Source organism: Caenorhabditis briggsae, assembly GCF_000004555.2.
Source record: "Caenorhabditis briggsae complete genome, chrIV, whole genome shotgun sequence".
In the NCBI taxonomy this organism is placed as follows: Eukaryota; Metazoa; Nematoda; class Chromadorea; order Rhabditida; family Rhabditidae; genus Caenorhabditis; species Caenorhabditis briggsae.
This window is the reverse complement of record NC_013487.2, coordinates 12,016,161-12,034,817: the sequence shown is the minus strand read 5'-3', so window position 1 is coordinate 12,034,817 and position 18,657 is coordinate 12,016,161. Positions and strand designations below refer to the sequence as shown.

General features: G+C 40.6%; 6 protein-coding genes across 6 annotated transcripts; 4 read left to right on the top strand and 2 right to left on the bottom strand.

The window, feature by feature from the left end:
* Positions 1–559: 559 nt before the first annotated feature.
* On the top strand, positions 560–938 carry CBG26462 (the record flags this gene model as incomplete). The annotated part of the gene is made up of 2 exons (XM_045235988.1): positions 560–623; positions 718–938. The coding sequence occupies 2 exons, from the start codon at positions 560–562 to the stop codon at positions 936–938; spliced, it is 285 nt and encodes a 94-aa protein (XP_045098309.1).
* Positions 939–2,560: 1,622 nt separating this feature from the next.
* CBG04407 lies at positions 2,561–3,630 on the top strand (the record flags this gene model as incomplete). The annotated part of the gene is made up of 4 exons (XM_045235987.1): positions 2,561–2,624; positions 2,672–2,937; positions 3,329–3,337; positions 3,394–3,630. 4 exons carry the CDS (start codon positions 2,561–2,563, stop codon positions 3,628–3,630), a joined length of 576 nt encoding a protein of 191 aa, XP_045092667.1.
* A 185-nt stretch (positions 3,631–3,815) lies between these two features.
* Cbr-thk-1 lies at positions 3,816–5,844 on the bottom strand (the record flags this gene model as incomplete). The annotated part of the gene is made up of 5 exons (XM_002634357.2): positions 3,816–4,271; positions 4,325–4,430; positions 4,475–4,588; positions 4,638–4,750; positions 5,812–5,844. The coding sequence occupies 5 exons, from the start codon at positions 5,842–5,844 to the stop codon at positions 3,816–3,818; spliced, it is 822 nt and encodes a 273-aa protein (XP_002634403.2).
* Positions 5,845–6,191: 347 nt separating this feature from the next.
* On the bottom strand, positions 6,192–8,061 carry Cbr-rad-51 (the record flags this gene model as incomplete). Its single annotated transcript, XM_002634356.2, has 6 exons — positions 6,192–6,318; positions 6,369–6,737; positions 7,230–7,387; positions 7,463–7,609; positions 7,744–7,944; positions 7,990–8,061. 6 exons carry the CDS (start codon positions 8,059–8,061, stop codon positions 6,192–6,194), a joined length of 1,074 nt encoding a protein of 357 aa, XP_002634402.2.
* Positions 8,062–10,103: 2,042 nt separating this feature from the next.
* On the top strand, positions 10,104–15,599 carry Cbr-pqn-55 (the record flags this gene model as incomplete). The annotated part of the gene is made up of 9 exons (XM_002634355.1): positions 10,104–10,639; positions 10,692–10,991; positions 11,048–13,231; positions 13,281–13,490; positions 13,541–14,396; positions 14,440–14,847; positions 14,890–15,035; positions 15,079–15,370; positions 15,420–15,599. The coding sequence occupies 9 exons, from the start codon at positions 10,104–10,106 to the stop codon at positions 15,597–15,599; spliced, it is 5,112 nt and encodes a 1,703-aa protein (XP_002634401.1).
* Positions 15,600–17,390: 1,791 nt separating this feature from the next.
* Positions 17,391–18,136, top strand: CBG04403 (the record flags this gene model as incomplete). Its single annotated transcript, XM_045235986.1, has 4 exons — positions 17,391–17,564; positions 17,609–17,794; positions 17,882–17,914; positions 17,960–18,136. 4 exons carry the CDS (start codon positions 17,391–17,393, stop codon positions 18,134–18,136), a joined length of 570 nt encoding a protein of 189 aa, XP_045092666.1.
* Between the last annotated feature and the right edge of the window lie 521 nt (positions 18,137–18,657).

Here is an 18,657-nt window from a genome sequence, read left to right as displayed (position 1 = left end):
GCTAGACTACTACAATTTCGAAATCCCAAAAACAAAAAAAATACTTCAAAATCTATGTCTTCCGTAAAAAATTTCTATAAATATTTAATTTAGTATCCCCCTCTAATCCTTTTTTCCCCTAAAAAACATTCACAAATTCATTTTTGGTTTTCTACCACTCCTCCTTAAAAATATGACTTTGATTCGATTACTCACAAATTTCTAAAAAGTCTCCTTGAAGCATTCTGAAGACGTCGCCTAGAATACGTCAGATTAGTAGTCGTTACGCTTGAGCCTATTCAACTATGACCCCAGTGTCATATGTTTCCATTTTAGAAGACGTTGAAAATTTTGGTGACGTCTCATATTTTCATATTTTCAAAAATTAGCAACCGGAAATTCGCTTTGGATTAACTTCATGAGAGCCAAAAAGTTTAAATTTTTCTCAGAACATTTTAAAATCATCCATCTTCGAATTATTTATTTTTGACTTCATTTTTTTCTCTTCATCTTTCATCTTGTCAAACTTTTCAGGCTAACCCTTGGATGCCATTAATTGGGTGAATATATATAATTCCAAATGAGGTGTCTTCTTGTTATTCTTGTGACTCTTCTCGCTGTGCTCCACGTGGCAAGTGCTCAATGTAAGTTTAGAGACATAAAGGCCGACCGCCGACCCAGCTGATGGGCGGTCAGTCGGTCGGCGGTCGGTTGGCGGTCGTCGACTGTCCACCACAGTTTTCCTGTATTCTACAATCCTCCCATTTCCAGGGGCCTTTAATGGAGTACCACTGAACGGTGGTGGTATGGGAATCATTGGCGCACAGTATGGTAGCGGAGGCCCCCAATATGGCGTCAATGGAGTTGGATCTAATGGTGACGGTGCGCTATGGGGACGACGACGAATGATGAGTGGAATGATGAATCCGTATATGGGAATGATGTATGGGAGAAGATGATAGAACAACAAGAGGCGACAGAATGATGATTTCGATTACAGTGATCTCTTTTTTTTACAATGTGCTCCATTATTTTTTTTTTGTGAAAAATAAATCCGTCTAAAATTCATTTTACTGATTTACCGAAATTTCGAATTCCAATTTTCCATACATTCTTAGGGCACTGCAATTTTTGAGACTAGGTAATGTGAACCGAGTTCTAGATTTCTGGAAGTTTTTCAGACTTTGGAAATCCATGAAGCTCTTTTTCATAAGCTTTCATTATTAGGCATTTCAATAACTAACCACGGCAAGTTTTTTAAATCATTCCAATATTTTTATGTATTTTTTCGGAACCCTAACAATGCCACAAAACCGGACAAGAACTTATTATTTTTATATGTTTACAAGGTGGTGCAGAATTATTCGGACTCAGTTTATATTAGCTTAAAACTTGGGTAAAGAGTTGTATTGGGCTCAAATTTGGAGGGCAAAAAGTTAAAAGCTATATCAGTAAACTAGCCAAGTTTCAAATTATTGATCAACTTGTAGCTGAGCTATTGCTTATCAAAGTTGCTCCATCTCATGAAAATCACATTACGCCGTTAATCTTTGAACAATCATAACAATACCTAGACTTGAGGAATTGCTTTGAAAGTTTTGGTAGTTTTGAATCAAACATGAAATTATATTTCCATCAATTTTTGTGCTTCCAAGATACTTGTGTCCAAAGATATTCCAGTCCGGACAATTGTCCGTCACCATTTATTGAATAGGGTAAAGTTTGGATGTCTACAAGATATAGCGGATTTTGTTAAAAAAGATTGAAAATTTCCGGGACTACTAAACAAATATAGAGCTTCAATTTTCTAGTTGACAATTTTCTTGTACAAATTCATCCAAATGAGATAAACCGCTTAATGTCGACCCAATGCCAAATTTTTCCAGAAGCATCTCTCAGGGTGTTCATCTCATTTGGATGAGATTTTACAAAAAAGTTGTCAATTACAAAATTAAAGCCCTGTTTTTGTCTAGTAGATCTGGAAATTTTCAGTCTTGTACATCAAAGTTGCCGATTTTAATAGGTTAAATTAATGAACTTTTGGTTGGTTACTGTACGTGTTCTCTGTTTTCTATATTTTTATCTTTCCCAATTATTTTGCTTCATCAATTCTCAGAAAGCAGTTTTTTAACATTTGGAAAGTGCGGACTCTTCAAAAATTCAATGGTTTTTTGGATGTGCGACAGGTTATCCGATGGTGAGCCGCTTCTTGGGAATTCTAGGCCACCGGAAGCTTGAAAACCTGTTTCATATTCCCCTTCCCGAATTATATCGAAAGTGGGATCAAAATGTTTTTCTGGTGACTGATCTCTGCCATTCTCCTTCTCTTCCTTCCCTTTTTGCTTCGCTTTTCCTAAAAACTTGAAATTTCGCCCGTCCCTCGAAAAACTCTAGAATCTGATCTTGTCTCCCTTCCATTGGAATTTTCGAAAAACCTGGAGAAACATTTTGTTCTATAGATGCCGCTCTGAAATGTGTAAAGAAAATTTTTGGGTAGAGATCTAGATCTTGTCAGGGAAGACAGGAATAGTTTAAACTAGATAAGATTACTGTAATTTCAGTGAATTTCCCGGTGTTTGGCATGTTTCTTACCGTTCTTCTCATGGCACCAGTCATCTTCAATCAGTGTGGCAAAGGGAAAAAAGGTTAAATAATAAATATTGTTTTTTCGAAAAAAAACTGAGATGTTCAGGAAAGAAGAAAACGCTGACGACGTCTGCAGCTTCGAAGAGTCAAGTTTCGAAGCAGGAGAAAAATAAGAAAAATAAGAAAGGAGGGAAGGCTGAAAAAAATCCGCAAACTGAGGAATCAATATCGAATGTTAATGATGATGATAAGAAGTCGAAGAAGTCGAAAAAAGCCAAGAAAACTGTGGACACGCTGATGCAGACAGACACGAAAATGGGCGATGAGTCGAAGAGAAAATCGCAGAAAACGAAGACGGAAGAAAATGATAAGGTCCGGGGGCTCGAAACGTTCACAGGGTTTGAAATTCTGTGGTCCCCTGTTGCGCTTTATTGAGAAAGTTACGTGGCGAAGCTTTGGGTCGTTAAAAATTCAAATTTCTCAGAACTTTTAAATGATTTTCCGGCTCCGCGATGTTTCGAAAGCAGACGCTTTGAAAGTGTGACGATTCGAAAGTTCGACGTTCCAAAAGTAACAGCTTTGCGACTTTTTGCACAGAAACGTCGCATTTGCGAAAAGTCACACTTTCGAAACGTCGCGGAGCCAATTTCAAATCTAAAAATTTTTATTTTTCGCATCGTTGCACTTTACAAAAATTTTTTACATTTTCATAATAAAAGTTGGAAATTATAACAATTTGAGCTTTTTTAAGTCCCCTGTCCAGCTGCCGACCGCTACGCCGTTTGTCCAAAATTGGCTCGGTGCCAATTGAATTTCACTATTTTTCAGAAAACTAAAACCGAGGACGAACAAAAACCGCCATCACCGAAAAAAGAGGAGAATCTGACGTTGACTCCAACGCAACCAGTTAATCAAAATCAAGCTCCGCCCCCTGAGCAGGAATACAAGCCACCTCCAGAGCATGAACGACCAAAGCATCCTGGTTTTGAAGCACAGTTGGAACCCGGGGAGGACAACAAAACGATCCAACAAGTCGTTCAGTTTACTGATGCTCAAGATTTCTAGGGTTTTCAATAAATGTTTTTTATCTGAAGTTCTTGTTTTAATGCAATGTATAAAGTTGATGAAGGGAGTGAGAAAAAAAAAATGAAAAGTGAAAAAAGTTACCAGAAATGTAAAAGTGAAACAAGATGAGCAATTAGTTCAGGTGTGGAAAAAAGGGTTACAAGCAAATGACATTGAAAAAAAAATTAAATCCGAACTGGGGACGAGTCGAGCGCCATTGATTTGCTAAGACCGATTTTCTTGCGTGGTGGTGACACAGATCCATCAGACCTTTGCTGCTCCTTCTTCGCCAGAACAATCCCAGTGATATCGTTCTCGTTCTTATCACATCCCGTCTTCAACTGCTCCTCAGCGTCCTTCTCCTCGCTCTTCAGCACATAACACTCTCGACAGAGCGCTGTGTACGACTCGGATCCTCCAATCACCTCGACCTTCTTATCAAGTGTGCTTCGGAATGAGAAGTTGGCTTGTGCTCCGCACTCTACGCACACAGCGGTGACTTGCTTGATCTCGTTGGCGTATGGAAGAAGAAGGGAGATCTGAGGGAACGGTTTCCGTTCGAAGGTGCCGTTCAGTGCAGCTACGCACACCACTTTTCCACGTTGAGCCAGCTCCTCGCAAGTTTCAGCAAGATCCTCGAACTGAAAATTAGCTGATTTACTTTTGTTGTTCATATCATTTTTTAAATCCTTACAAATTGCCCCTCGTCAATCGACACCACCTGCACATCGTCACTGAAAATCTGAGAAGCCACCTCCGCGAGTCGATGAGCTTTAACAGTCCGTCCTTGCCCGGTCATTCTGAAAATTGAGCAATATGTTCCAGCCTTTCGGAAGCTCCTCACTTGCTGTGTGTGGCCACAAGGTCAGCATCATAGCGAGTGTCCCCGGCATACTTGACAAGAACACATGTCCTTTTGGCGATTATCTGACGATCGTGGAGACGCAGAAGTTCGGTGCTGAAAAATTACTTATTTTTTAATTATCTGATTTTCTGATTTTTCCTACGTCTTTCCACTGAACATGGGTCCGAGAATGACCGTTATGGAGCCGACCCGATTTGGACATCTCGGTAGAGTCGTAAAATCCGAGAGTGATGAGTTGGATGAGCAGCACGTCATCTGGAAAAGGAGATCACGATTAGACCAGACTCCACAAAAGCATCTTTTGGATATCGGATATCGAAAAAAGTGATAGTGTGTGTTCGCGGCGGGCATATTGTGTCTGAAGCGACGAGGACGAGAAGCAGCAAGCTTTGGCAAGAAGAGGCATTATCAATTACCACTATGTTTTTTATGTCCGCAGAAGAAAGAGAAAATGGCAAAAAAAAGAAGAGATGACCAGTGGTCTGCTACAGAAAATGGATTGTAGAGATAGTCTCTAAGCTTTAGAGATGAGCGCACGAAACCGGTCGCTTTGTGTTGCCGACGGCGGGTGGTCGAGGAAGAGAGATTGGCCGACGATGCCATTGAGGATAGAGAAATCTGGAAGCAGTAGGAGGCGGGCGGATCCAAAACGAACGGGGGCAGAGATTAGTGGGAGGAGATGAAGAAGTGAAATTGTTTTTGGTTCTTTTTTATGGAAAAAAAATGGAGGAGGAGTGTTTCAACTAGCCATTGTATGGAACAAAGTGAAAGTAATCAAACGATATTCGACTGGAGCTGTCTTTTTAAGATTCTCAAATGTACTGTAAAACCTGAATTAGAAGAGCAGCCTGTAATAGAATGTCCCCCTTCGAATTGTGTTGCTTGAAATTAAAAATTTCCGCACGTTTTCAGTGAACATATTCCAGAAATTTGTTGAAACACAACTTTTTTGCTCAAAAACTTGTTCATTGACAGATTTCTAATGAATTTTGGAAGAGAATTCACCAATTTTTGAAGACGTTTGGAAAAAATGGTAATAGAAGGGCCCTCCAAAGGTAGCTTGGAACAATAGAAGGACCGGCTCTTCTAATACAGGACTTACGGTATTTCGAGACACCAACTTTACTGGTTATTTTCTAACTAGTCACGTGGCAATTCTCTACTTTCAGTTTCATTCATATTCAACAGCGAGCTAAAAGAGACAATTTGAATGACTATATGCTAGATCAGCACCGCGCAATAAGGTGACAGAGGTCAGCAGCAGCTGCCCAACAATGACGTATGCGTTATTTGAATATGTTGTGCAACAACGTTACCTCAGTATTCTTGGCCATGTCGTCGTTCTCCATTGCTCGAAGATTCTGGAAAACAGGTTTTTGAAACCGAGAAAAACAAGTGGAAGAGATAAGACATCATAGGCTTAAAAGTGCCATTTAACTTATCAATTTCTAATCAGTAACTATACGATTTTCATACGATGGGTAAAACAAAGATAAAAAGTAACGGAGGAGAACGAATGCACAAAAAAACCATATAATACATGTAAAGAACAAAGAGGAATGAAAAAGATACGATAGAAAGAGAAAACGACCCAAAAATGATGTGTGATAAATCCGTGAAGGGGAGGGAGAAGGAAGAATGGGGATGATGATATTATCGGGAGTATCATATGATAAAAAAGCGAGAAAGCGAACGGCTAGTCTTCGCGTGCGTCCTCGATTCCATGATTGGTGATTGAGTAGGTTGCCTCAGCTTCTGGAAGATTTGGCGATTGCACCATCTTCGCCACTCGATTCTCTCCTTTGCCTTTTCGTAGGTACAGTCTGCAAGAAAAGGAGAACGTTTTCAAAGAAAGCGATATCTTATCATTCACCTGGTTGTCGACATGTGTGCAATAATATGACCTCCGATCGGTTTCTTAGCATCTGCTTGGAACATCGAAGCACCTCCATCGACTTGAGCAACCACTTGATTTGTGATGATGACAGCGACACCGTACTCATCGGCTAACTTGGCAAGACATTTCAGGAACGCCGACAGCTTCATTTGTCTCTCAGCGAGATCTCCTCTTCCGGTGTACTCGTTACGGAAATGAGCAGTAGCACAGTCGACAATGACGACTGCGTATCGACTTTCGGACATCATTGCGCCGGCTCGGATGATCAGGGCCATCAGATGTTCTGAGTTGTAAGCGCGAGCCACGGCGATGTTCTCGAGGACATGAGCACTGTCCATGTTGTATCTGAAAGCTACGATTGTGAAAAAGCTCGCAGAAGACTAGAGATTTGAAGCGGAATAACTTGAAAATGAATATACAGTACCGGTTTCGGCTATTTTGGCCATTCTCAAGAGTCCGGACCTCCGCTGCCATGTTTCCGATCACTTTGGAAATTGTGAAGGGCGTAAAACAAGCCTAAATGGAAAACTGTGCATTCACAGAATTTTTGAAAAACTCCTTTCTTCCGATTTTTGAAAGACACCTCTTCTTGGCCTGTTTTCAGTAAAAGAAACGGACCGAAAAAAGGTGTTTTTCAGAAATCTAGTAAGCTAGAAATTTCCGAAAATTTCTGCAAATACAATGTTTTCAATCTAGGTCTGTTTTATACCCTTCAAACTTTTCAAAGTGATCGGAACAGCCGAGATCTAGACTCTGGAAAATGATCAAAAAGGAAGTAAACCGACTGAAAAATACTCTATTTCAAAATCCAATTTCAGCCTTATTCAAGGTACAAACCTCTGAGCAATGGCGATGATTCTCTCCGGTCGGAACGTTGCGTTCGTATCGATGTACATACATTTTCCTTCACCGCCACCCATATCAATTGGCAATTGGCATAGAACCGCCAAACTGTGGCATAATTGCGTCTTTCCAGTTCTGTATTCTCCGTACACCTGAAACGAATTGGATCGTATCATATCTCTTCTCTCTATCTCTCCACTTTTTTTCTCTTTTTGACCTACTCTCACCTCTGTGATACTTCCCGTTTCGATTCCTCCTCCCAAAAGTCTGTCAAGGGCGGCGGATCCAGTCCTTATCTGTACCAGCTGACTGCGTTTTACGTGCACTTCGGCTCCCGTCGTGAAGCCCATCTGTACGTATTTCATCGCCTCTTTCTGAAAAAAAAACCAGGTTTTTACATGTTTATTTTCTCAATTTTATTCATGTTCTCCCAGCTGCTCGATTTGTCTGGGGCGAAATTGACCTTGCAGCTGTCATCATCTGTGTCCTTCTCGCTACCCCCACTAACCATGATTTTCTCGGCTTTCTGATCACTAATTCCTTTCACATTTCGCAGTTCGCGACGCGTTGTGAACGCCAACGACTCGTATGTATAGTAGCCGGCTTCTTTAAGTTTCGAAATGTCGCCAGAGCTGATTCCTGTCGACTCGAGCTTGTCGATCACTGTGAAATTCTCATCCTGTTCCATGTCATTGTCAGCGATGGCTGCCTGGAATAGAATTGTAATTTTAGAATTTTAAAATTAGAATTTTACATTAAGGAGAGCCTGATCAGCGGCCCGTTGGTCCTGGTCCGACTTCTTCGAACGACTTGCTTGCGCCGACATTTTGCTATAAATCCCTGAAATTATTTATTTCAATTTTCAAATTATCGTCTTTTTCTTAACGAATATCGAGAACATATAAATTTTCCCTAACTTTTTCATCCCCCAGTTTACCTTGAGAATCATTAATCTTATCAGAAGAGATTGAAAGATTTGCTCCCCTCGTTTTCTCTCGATCAATAACTCGGGCAGCAAGGAACGGCGGCTCTCGTGCCAGGCTTTTTTCCTGTCCCCACTATTTTTTCAGCAACACGAAAACAAGACCTTTCTGGTTGTTTTCGTCGTCGCGCTCGCTTGGCTATAAGCTGGTTTAGCCCAATAACAACAGAAGATGCCAGCTTTTCGTTCGATTCAGAGACACTACTTTAATCTAGTTAGAAGTATTTCATCTAGTTTCGGAATACCTTGAGTTCCTGAGTTGTTCAAGCTAGCATGAATTTTTATAATTTTAGTTTCTAAACAGTCTATTTTTCTCAAAAGTCTGATTACGTCCAATCTAGAAGCCCATCTAAAATCATAAGGAATTGGAAAATTCCTCGAGAAAACTACGAGATAACTCCGATTTCAAATTTTGAAAGTGGCGCCGTTTGGATGTCCATGGAGCGAATTTTCCCACCGAGGACTGGTCAGCACGGTGCCTTGTCTCGGCCACTTGCGCTCACCCAGGCACCGATAGGAACGGGCTGGGGTGTCGGAAAATGTATGGGGAACGGAGATACGCAGAGGTTTACGTCGACGCGACGAGGAAAGGAGGGGAAGAAAAAAGGAGAAAGAGGACGTAGAGTGCCTCTTCCGTACATCACTTTTCGAACCAAAAACTAGCTTGACATGATACTCTTTTATCACTGATATGCTCACTTTGTTTTGCCATTTTCATTCAGTTTTCAACCATTCAGCTCACCTAATGAGTTTTCAAACCTATTCATGCATGCGGAAAAAAGTACTTTCCGAATTTTGCATAAAAAGGTTTTTTTAAACAATCCAGGTCCTTACTATGTAGTAATAATCGAACAGGAAATTGGTCATAAATCATAAAAATTCAGATCTTTAGTTTCTTTTTTATGTGTTAAAGTTTGTTTGATACACAAATTTCTTATGCATTTGAAATCCGTAACTTTTCCAGAAAACCTCCAGCTTCATTCAAAATTTAAAATTTCTTCAAATTTGAATTGTTCAATTTTTCATTCCATTTCTAGATCGATTCATTCACATTCAATTTTTGGAACATCTAACCTATAATATTTTAAGTTTTTAAACTGGAAAAAATCATCAAAAGCGGAAGAAAGATGACCGAGATTGAAAAAAAACCGGAAGGATTGTTTTTTTCAAAACTGTTTCCCGTAAATCGACGAGCTACAGTAATCTTTCTGAAGGTCTCACCGGGAAAGTAAACTTTAGACCTTCGTGTACTCCACTCGGACAATTTTAGATTTTTATGGGGTTATTCACGAACATGTAGAAAAATTCGGAGAAATGGAGAAAATTCCGCGAAACCGCGGAGAATGAACCAATCTAGCTGAAATTTCGGAGAAAATCGAAGAAAATTATAGAGAGCATATTCACAAAATTTGGGGTCGCAAAATTAATTTTGATATTTTGGCTGGAATTTCAGACAAAATGGTCAAAGTGGATATTTTGACCCCAAATTTTGTGAATATGCTCTCTATAATTTTCTCCGAAATTTCAGCGAGATTGGTTCATTCCCCGCGGTTTTGCGAAATTTTCTCCATTTCTCCGAATTTTTCTACATTTTGGTGAATAACCCCATTAATTTTCTCTGAATTCTCAACTTTTTTAAAAACTCTTTTTCGATTTCCCTGTCATTTCCATCGCAAAAATCCTAAAAAGGACATTATTTCTATTGCTCTGTCAACTTCGAACATTTTTTGCTGCTCCAGTTTCTTTTTTCAATAATTGCAGTCAAATAGCTATATTCATTTTTCTTCTATTCTTGTATATGACTCGTAAATTCTTGGCTTTATTCCAGACTCACTGTCGAAACTGTTTCCATCGGTCCAAGGCACCATCTGCTTACAACTGCTACCATGCAGCAGATGCAGCCGTATGGCAATCGTAGATGGGAAGGAGGTCGAGACGATGTTTCATTTGAAGATTCTGAACGGTTTGAAGAAGACTCCCAAGGGTCTCTAGACGACTCACTTGATGAAAACCAGCACAATTGGCGTGGATGGGCTGACTGTAATACTGTTGGAGAAGCCATCCAACCCGGTCTCTCGTGCGTCGTTTACCAATATCACAATGCTTCCGGACGGTTTTCGTCGGCTTCTACACGAACAGTGGTGGCAGGAGGAGACCCAAATAATCCATTGGCTCATCATCCAATGATGCTTCGAGGAGATAATCCAACAGGAATTCTTCTGACCCTCTCCGAGATCGCAGCGAAAATTTGTGCAGAGAAGTGGTCGTTTCAACAGTTAGAAGATATGTACAGACACATTTGTGAAACAAGAGCTATGCAAATGGAACAACCGCCACCAATCGGACCAATCCCTGAGAAGATTTTTGTGTCATTCATAGTTCATTGCTTTCCACAATCCACAGATGAGATTCGAATGTACAGGTAGGAAAAGCGCAAATTTAATCAGGAAAAATCAATAATTTCAATGTTTCAGCTGCCTCGCAAACGGCTCGGCTGATCAATATGAGTACGGAAAGATGTTGTACCACTGGGGAAATGTTCGCGATGTCTCACAAACTGGTTTCCTGCTCAGTGGAGATATCTACAGTGTTCCACAAGATAACACGAATGTATTCGGGGAAAAGGAGAAAGAAATTTATCATGTGACAGTCAAAGTAGACAGATGTCGTATCGTGGAGTGCACTTGTGAATGCTCGATCCGGTCTAGCTGGTGTAAACATGTGGTTGCATTATGCATTTATCGGATATCAGAGAGAAGTCAGATCAAGTTTAAGTAAGTTATCCCTGATATCAGTAAAATGTGAATTGATAAAATTATCAATTTTCCAGAGAGACAATAGCAGACGCGATCAACTCAATGAGTGACAAAGATCTTCGAAAGCTGGTCCAGTGGCACATCAACGATATCCCCAGAAAGTGTATTCCTGGATTCCAAAAATTGATTGACCAAATAAAGGACAAGACTTCGATGATCAACCTTCTTCCTGGAGCTCCGGATCCAACAGATGGAGGTCACGAGCCAATTTCGCGATACGATTTTCCAGAAATCGAGAGCAAAATCCGCCGGTTACTAATCAAGTATTGCGTGCCAGCGCCTGCGGTTCATTGTGATGTACAGTATCTTGCAACAAGTCAACACCCGACGCATGTGGAATGGACTTCAAGAATCAAGCCGTTACGATGTAGAGAGCCAGAAGGGCTCTGGAATCTGCTGCAGATGGTTCGAGAGATGTTCGCAAGAAATGACGACAACTCGGTAGCCCTGTTGAGAACTGTCACTGACGAATGCTTATCAAACAGTCAAGTTCTCCTCTGGTGGTACATTACCAAGCTCACACACTCTGCGAATTGGACTCAAACGACTTGTTTCAAAGCCCCGGACTGTCAATTCATGGCTCAAATTCATTGTGCTCAACTATGCGATGAGCTTGTTATGCTGTGGCGACTGGCTGCAATGAATCCGAGAGCTGGAAAAGAGTACAGATCGCAGTTGGCAGCATATCTTCAAGCATACCATCAAACTGCTGTAACACGATTGAAGAATATGATCACAGCGGCACCTCCAATTACAAACGAAGCCATACCGACAAAGGACCTGACTGTTCTCAGCAATCACAAAACGGCAAGTATCCTGCAGACAATAATGAATGCTGACATCAGATATCCGTTATCAGCGATGAACATGAGATTCAATTTGAACTGTTTCCCCGGGTTCCATCCAGCGATTCAAATGTGTCACTTTATGAACGAACAGAACATCCGGTTTGGCGTTGCCGAAGACGCCATCTTCAGTGTGCCTGAGCCCAATCTCACTGTCGTCTACAAAATGGTACCGGTTCTTCGTGAGAAGACTCTGAAGAAGAAAAAAAAGAAGAAGAGGCAACAGACGGTAACGCGGAAAAGAACAGAAGACGAACCAGTCAGACCGGAAGAGTTCAGAGGTGTCGACGGAGTTTGGAGAGTTGTCGAAGAAGGACAAGAAACAAAACCTCCACTGAATGACAGTACGGAATCAGGACAGGAAAGTGATGTGCAAAGAGGCAATTCGGTATTGAGCAAGAAAAGGAAAGGAGATTTCGTGGAGATGGATGTCAATGAAGTTCTCGCTGCGGCTTTCACCCCACTCGATACTCTCGAAGCCAAGTTTTTGCGAGTTGAGGCTTATGGAACTCATGGATATAGAGCTGATGCCGTGGAGCATTCATTGAAAGTCATCGAGTATTTGATTGACAGTTTTTCGGAACAAGCAGCTGAGTTCCGGAAGTTCGATGACGACGAAGGGCCGAGTACGTCGAAACAGTCAACGTCTTCATCATCATCTTCAAATGTTTCTGATGAGGTTACGGGAGCGGATAGAGAAGAAGAGGTGACGAGAGGAGCTCGATTCTTGGCTACAATGGAGAAAATTCTGTATATCACAAAGGTTCTCAAGGATAGTCCAAACCTTCAACATACTGTTTTTGATGTATGCATGCGGACGTTGGAAATCACCAAATGGCCACTGTATACTCAAACTCATCAAATGATGTACACCTATCTGGAGACTGAGTTCGTCGCAATTCTGGAGCAATTATGGCAGTCTGTTCAAATGACAGCTTCTCACGTGCATCGAGTTCGGTCGAGAGCGGAGAAAATTATTGAGATGGACGCCGGAAACAACGGCGAACTTCCTCCAATCGCCTTCACCAAGTTCTTGTTCCTGGCTCTCTATTGGACTGAATCCCTCAGCAGCTCGCGAGTGCCTCCTCAAAACGCTACAACTGTTTCGCCAGCCCTGCAGGCCAATCGACGTCTTCTAATATCATCCGACTCCGATTTGGCGCTACACATCTCACTGCACATTATTGGCTGTCGGCCTTTGTTCACTGAAAGATATCATTTGCACTGGGAAACTGTACGAAGAGAGAAGAGTGAGCTGACTTCGATGCTGCTGGTACGATACAAGGATTCTCAAGAGAGATGTGCGTTGGTTCTCGATCAGATTCTCGACCCAAAGCTTCATCGAATGTATCAGTGAGTTTTTTATTTCGCTCAAGCACTTATTCATGTTTTTATCATTCAGACATCACCTCTCTAACGCTGCGTACTTTTTGGAGCGGTGTCCAGAATATGTGAAGAGATTCAAACGAGGTCAACGACCAGTGTTCCCATACAAGGATAATGTTGAAGTGGAGCAGGAGAATCCAGATGACACACTGGCAGATTATCAAGCGCAGATTGAAGCGGAGCTAGTTCGATTGAAAATTTCTGACGGTCCCCCGCCGGCGCCAATGTATGAATTTTCAGAAGTCTACCATTTTTTATGAACTTTTTCATTTTCAGAGGCAGAAAAAGATCGACTGACGATGGCGTGAGAAGCTCATCGTCCAGCGAGTTCTCTGTTTGTAATAACAAGGAATCTTCAAGCCAATCTGGCGAATCTGTTGATTTGGATGACCCAAATGTGCCTGGAACGAGTGGCGGAGTCAAGAGCTCATCACCAAGGAAGGGCCAAAAGAAGAAACGAAGTTGTAGATCGTTATCCTTCGATCCAGGGAACACTGTCACTGACGCTGCAGTCTATCACATGCAAGAGCTCTCGAAGAAGATTCTCTTCGAAGCTGGCGGAACTCAAAATAATTCCGTATGGGGAGGACACAATTTGGTTGGAACAAACAGACGTCTTCATTTGTGTGCGATCGCTATTTCAATATACGCTCTTGGAATGAGCAATCGAATATCTCCAAGCTGGAATACGCGAACATATAGTACGATTTCGAGCTGGATCACAACACAGATAGACGACATTGGTGCGAGTGTTCTCGAGATGATTCGCGAAATTTGGATGGCTCATTTCACGCCAACCGAAATATGCCAATGCTCCGATAAGGTCGCACCATCATCGGATCCTGCTATGCGACATGAAGCGGCTCGATTGTCACTTTCCGTGCTTCCATTCGCGCACGCTTTAACGGATGACGAGGTGATTCATGCGCTGAAAAAGTGTCAGGCTGATAGTAGGGATATGTCGATCGCTGCGCTGTTGGCTATGGATACTCCGCATTTCCGAGAGATCGCAAGATCTAGATGTTTATGGGAAGCTATGCAGCACTGGCATGAGTTGAGTTATGCAGAAGAGAGGCAACAGCAGCAGCAACAAGCTTCAATCCCTCCAGGAATGGTACCAAATCCATTTGCGGTAAATTTAGTTCTCGGAAATTTTCAATATAGTCTTGTTTCAGAACCCGGCGCTAATCCAACAACAACAAAACAATCAACAGCAACAACAACGACTTCGACCCACGCCACCGACCCGTAATCAGTTCAACCCGCCACTTCAACAGGTTGCATGGCTATATCCTCAAGTGTATGTATCCGACCAAATCGCTGCTCTAGCCCCGACTAGTTACAGACACGAAGCAGCTTTTGCAAGATTCCCGCAGAGCCGATCGGCTCCTCAACTTGTCGCCAACGAGGACAATGGACCGCCGCCAGCTCAGCCTCCGCAACAAGCTAACCATCAGTTCATGGTTCCACCGCCAGTTCAGGGCAACGCTCTTCTGAATGCGTGGCATTACGGAATGCGAGCGATGGAGTGTCTGATTTCGTCGCCTGGAGAAGATCGGCAGCTCTATTTGAAGTTTACAAGAGTATGTACGATACCCAGGTTTTAGCGAATTTTAAAATTTCAGAGCCCACCCTATTCGGAAGAAGTCTCAGCCCTGCACTATCTTTCTCTGCAGCTCGGTACTGAATATCTCAGAATGTTCTATTTCCACGCAGCCAAAACCCTTCTTTCCCCTTATGTTCTTCATCATTATGCCAAGGAGAGTGTCAGGTAACTCATGAAAACAAGGATTTTCACTAAAAATTATTTTTAGCCATTTCCCTCACATCTCTCAAATGTTCATGCAGCAAAGCCAACGACCAAGCGGACCGGTTCCATTGATTCCTCAGAACTTCCCCTCAAATTATAACAACAACAGAAGCACTGCCAACGTTCGATATCCCAACGTGCGATTCTGTAGCGCGGGAACTATCACGAATCAGATGATTCAATGTGGATATCAAGAAGTTACTGGAGAGTTATTCGAACGGTGCATAGAGCAGTATTTGCAAGCAATCTGTAACAAAATGAACAGCCCCCATTCTAATACTGTTAGCAGCAATGAGGTAAACTCTTTTTCCTTTTTTCCAACAATTCTCTACTTTTTTCTTTCAGTTCGAACTTCAACTCGTCGATTTTGTGCGTGGCGCCTACGACGCCTTCCAGTGCATTCCACACATGGGACGTCAGATGTTCGAAGAATTCGTCCGCACTTTCAAACGACAAAAGTCCTATAAAAAAGAGTGTCAACAGGCGCTTCAACCGCTTCTCCATCAATTGTGCATATCTAATTAACCACTTTCTAGCTCTAGTTTCACACCATACCATTGTAATCAATTTTCTCACTTTTCCTGAGCAATGGCAGGTTCCATCTCACAGTTGTACATTTTTTTTTCCTTCTTATACTATGATTTTATGTCGTTTCGAAATTCAACACGGATATGAAAAACGCCTGCAAGCTGCAGCAAATAAGGGTAGGTATATTTTTTCTTTTCATTGTACTTTGTCTCTGTATTCCGAGGTCTATTTATTAAATGTACATGTACTTAATTTTCGAAATTCCGTTATATGATATATTGGCTCAAAATAAACTTTGATCTTTTACAAACGAGGAGTTTTGCAAGGGATAAGAGGGGAAATCAGAAAGCAAGGATAAATATCGGATACAGTAACAGTGATCTTGATGTTCAGTAAAAAAGGAAGAGTAGGCCTCACATCGATAACTACATTAACCTGAAAATATGTTTATTTTGAGGAATTGTTTTCTTGGTTTTATTGCGTTTTCAGTCTATTTTTCACAATCAAAATGTGTATTTCCCGCCTTTTTTGTGAAGAAAAATTAGAAAACTCGACGAAAAGCAGTATTGTTGTTCTCGCGTTGAAAGATAATTTCATTTTCAGATGTTTCCTCGATTTTTTTCATGTTTTTAATTAGAATAAGAGTAATTTCTAAATTTTCTCAACAAATGAATTTACTCCAATCTCGAGTTTAAATGGCCAAGTATCCAAGGGTACATCGAAAAAGGGTACATTGGTTCCAAGGGTACATTGGATTGTTCGGTACATGTAGGTGGACAAAAAAAGTAAATCAATATTTTTATACATACTGTTTTGATTTCTGCTCAAAATTATAGGCTGGCTAAAACGCCTTACAGTCTAAGATCCCATGTACCCTCAGAACCAATGTACCCTAAGAACTCGATGTACCCTCGATGTACCCTTTTTCGATGTACCCTTGGATCGTGGGCCAGTTTAAATTTCTACTCGGAAGCAAGGGAAATCGGTTTTAGGTAGGATCTAAACCATATTTAAACCGTTCGTTGAAAAGCGTTACGTCAAATGTTAGTGAGATTCAGATGAAAAATTGAACAACAAAGAGGTAAGAAACACGAAAAAATCCGTTTGTCGGAAGATGGTCAATGTTAGTCATAATCTACATTCTTCTCGATCGGGCGTTTCCTGAAAGATTATGGAGGACCTCTCTTATGATAGAGCAGCAGGAGGAGAGAGAGAGAGGGATTGGATGTTTATGTGGTTCTATAATAGATGTTCCAGAAATTTGTGCTGGCGATTATATTAACAGTTTTGCAAGAATTTACTTTTTTGAACTTTGATCAAATTTGCTATTAAAACTTCAGAAATAGGTAAGTTCGGTATTCGAATTCGTCACTGAAAATAGAGAAACTCAATAAAACAGAAATTGGAGCCTTCAAAGATAGGACTGTCTGAAAATTGTAATAGTGGAATCCAATGAACCAGCAACAAAGCAAAAAGAGTTCAGAAGTTCAAGACAAAAATTCGATAAAAAAAGAAAAATATTTGTGAAAAGTTATCAGGAAGTGAAAGCTTTGAAAGTCGAAGATTTGAAGTCGCAAGTCGGAGTGTTCCAGTAGATCCTTTGCTGCCAGAAAGCTCAGCGTACGCTATCAATTGCTATTTCATTTTCTTTGAAAATTTGATTTCGTTTGAAGAATCATTGATTATAGGTATCGATACAGTATCGATTCAATGCAGCTGATTTTCTAAAAGGAGCATCTGTGGACAGTGCTCGATCGTCTAGTTCAAATTTGAATCCGATAATTGGATATGATCAAACTAATCTTGTTTTACTTGATCGTCTTCAACCACCAGCAGATAAACCATTGTGCACAAATGATGAGAATTCAGTGCTCACTATTAATTTGGTCGAGTTTATCGAACCAACATTCTAAATGGCATGGAACAATTCCAAATGGGGCTCCAAAAACATATGATGTGGTGGTGAGTGTATTCATTCACTTTTCAAAATAACATAATATTTTCAGGCTTGTTTTGATTACTACTGCAAATCATGGAGACCATTAGTATCAAACTGTAAATATAGTCAAAATAAATCGAACGAAATAGAACAGGTGTGCAATATTCATCTTCTGAACGTTCCTCTGATTCGAACAGTTCAATTTCGATTCCGTGAAAATTATGGAGACACCAAAATGACTTGTGTTAATTTGGTTCGTGTTTATGGAATGACGACGACACCTGCAAAAATCAATGAGAAGAATAGAGAAAGTGAAAAACTTTGTGCGGATTTCAAACAGCTTTATCACAACAGCTACTCCACATACTTTTTGGTAAGTTGAACTCAATTTTCAAATGAACACAAATTGTATTTTTAGAGGAAAAAGAGCTGTACTGTTCTCTACGAAAATGATCGCTGTTCCGAGTGTCCCGAATGTTGTCAGGAATGTTTGATATCTGATTATAACGGAGAAACTCTTTTATTCATTTTTTCTTCCGCAATATTAATATTTATGATCTTTGGTGTGTTTGCTATTCTTATGTCTGTCGCTTAAAAGGGAGGTATTTCATAATGGTTCTGAGAATCTTCTGACAATTCGGTGACTAACATTTTCAAACATGCTGCCTACATTGCTATTGTAATTTTTGCCTTATGCCCCTCACTAAAAAGTTGTGAGATCTAAAATTGTTTTCAATATTGATTCCCTGATTCCTGAGCGAACGGATTAATTAATGATTATATAACTACCCTCTAATCATTTCAGAGCTTTTTCTGTGTACTGACTTTTTACACCATTTTTCTTGTTCCTCTTCATGTTATAATAATATAGTAATTCCTCAATTTGTTCAATGAATGAATTTACTCTAATATCAAAAAAAAGTAAAATATACATTAGGAACAAAATCGTTAACTTCTTCCTAGTTTACTGTTAAAACATCGATATATGTAGCTGAAAGAGAAGATCCCCAAAAATGTAACTGTAATACAAAAATATTGAATTGTTATGTCAGGTTCTGTTCTTAAATTGTACTGCTTCTGAAGAGAGCATAAAACGCGTACCTAGAGTTGGCTACG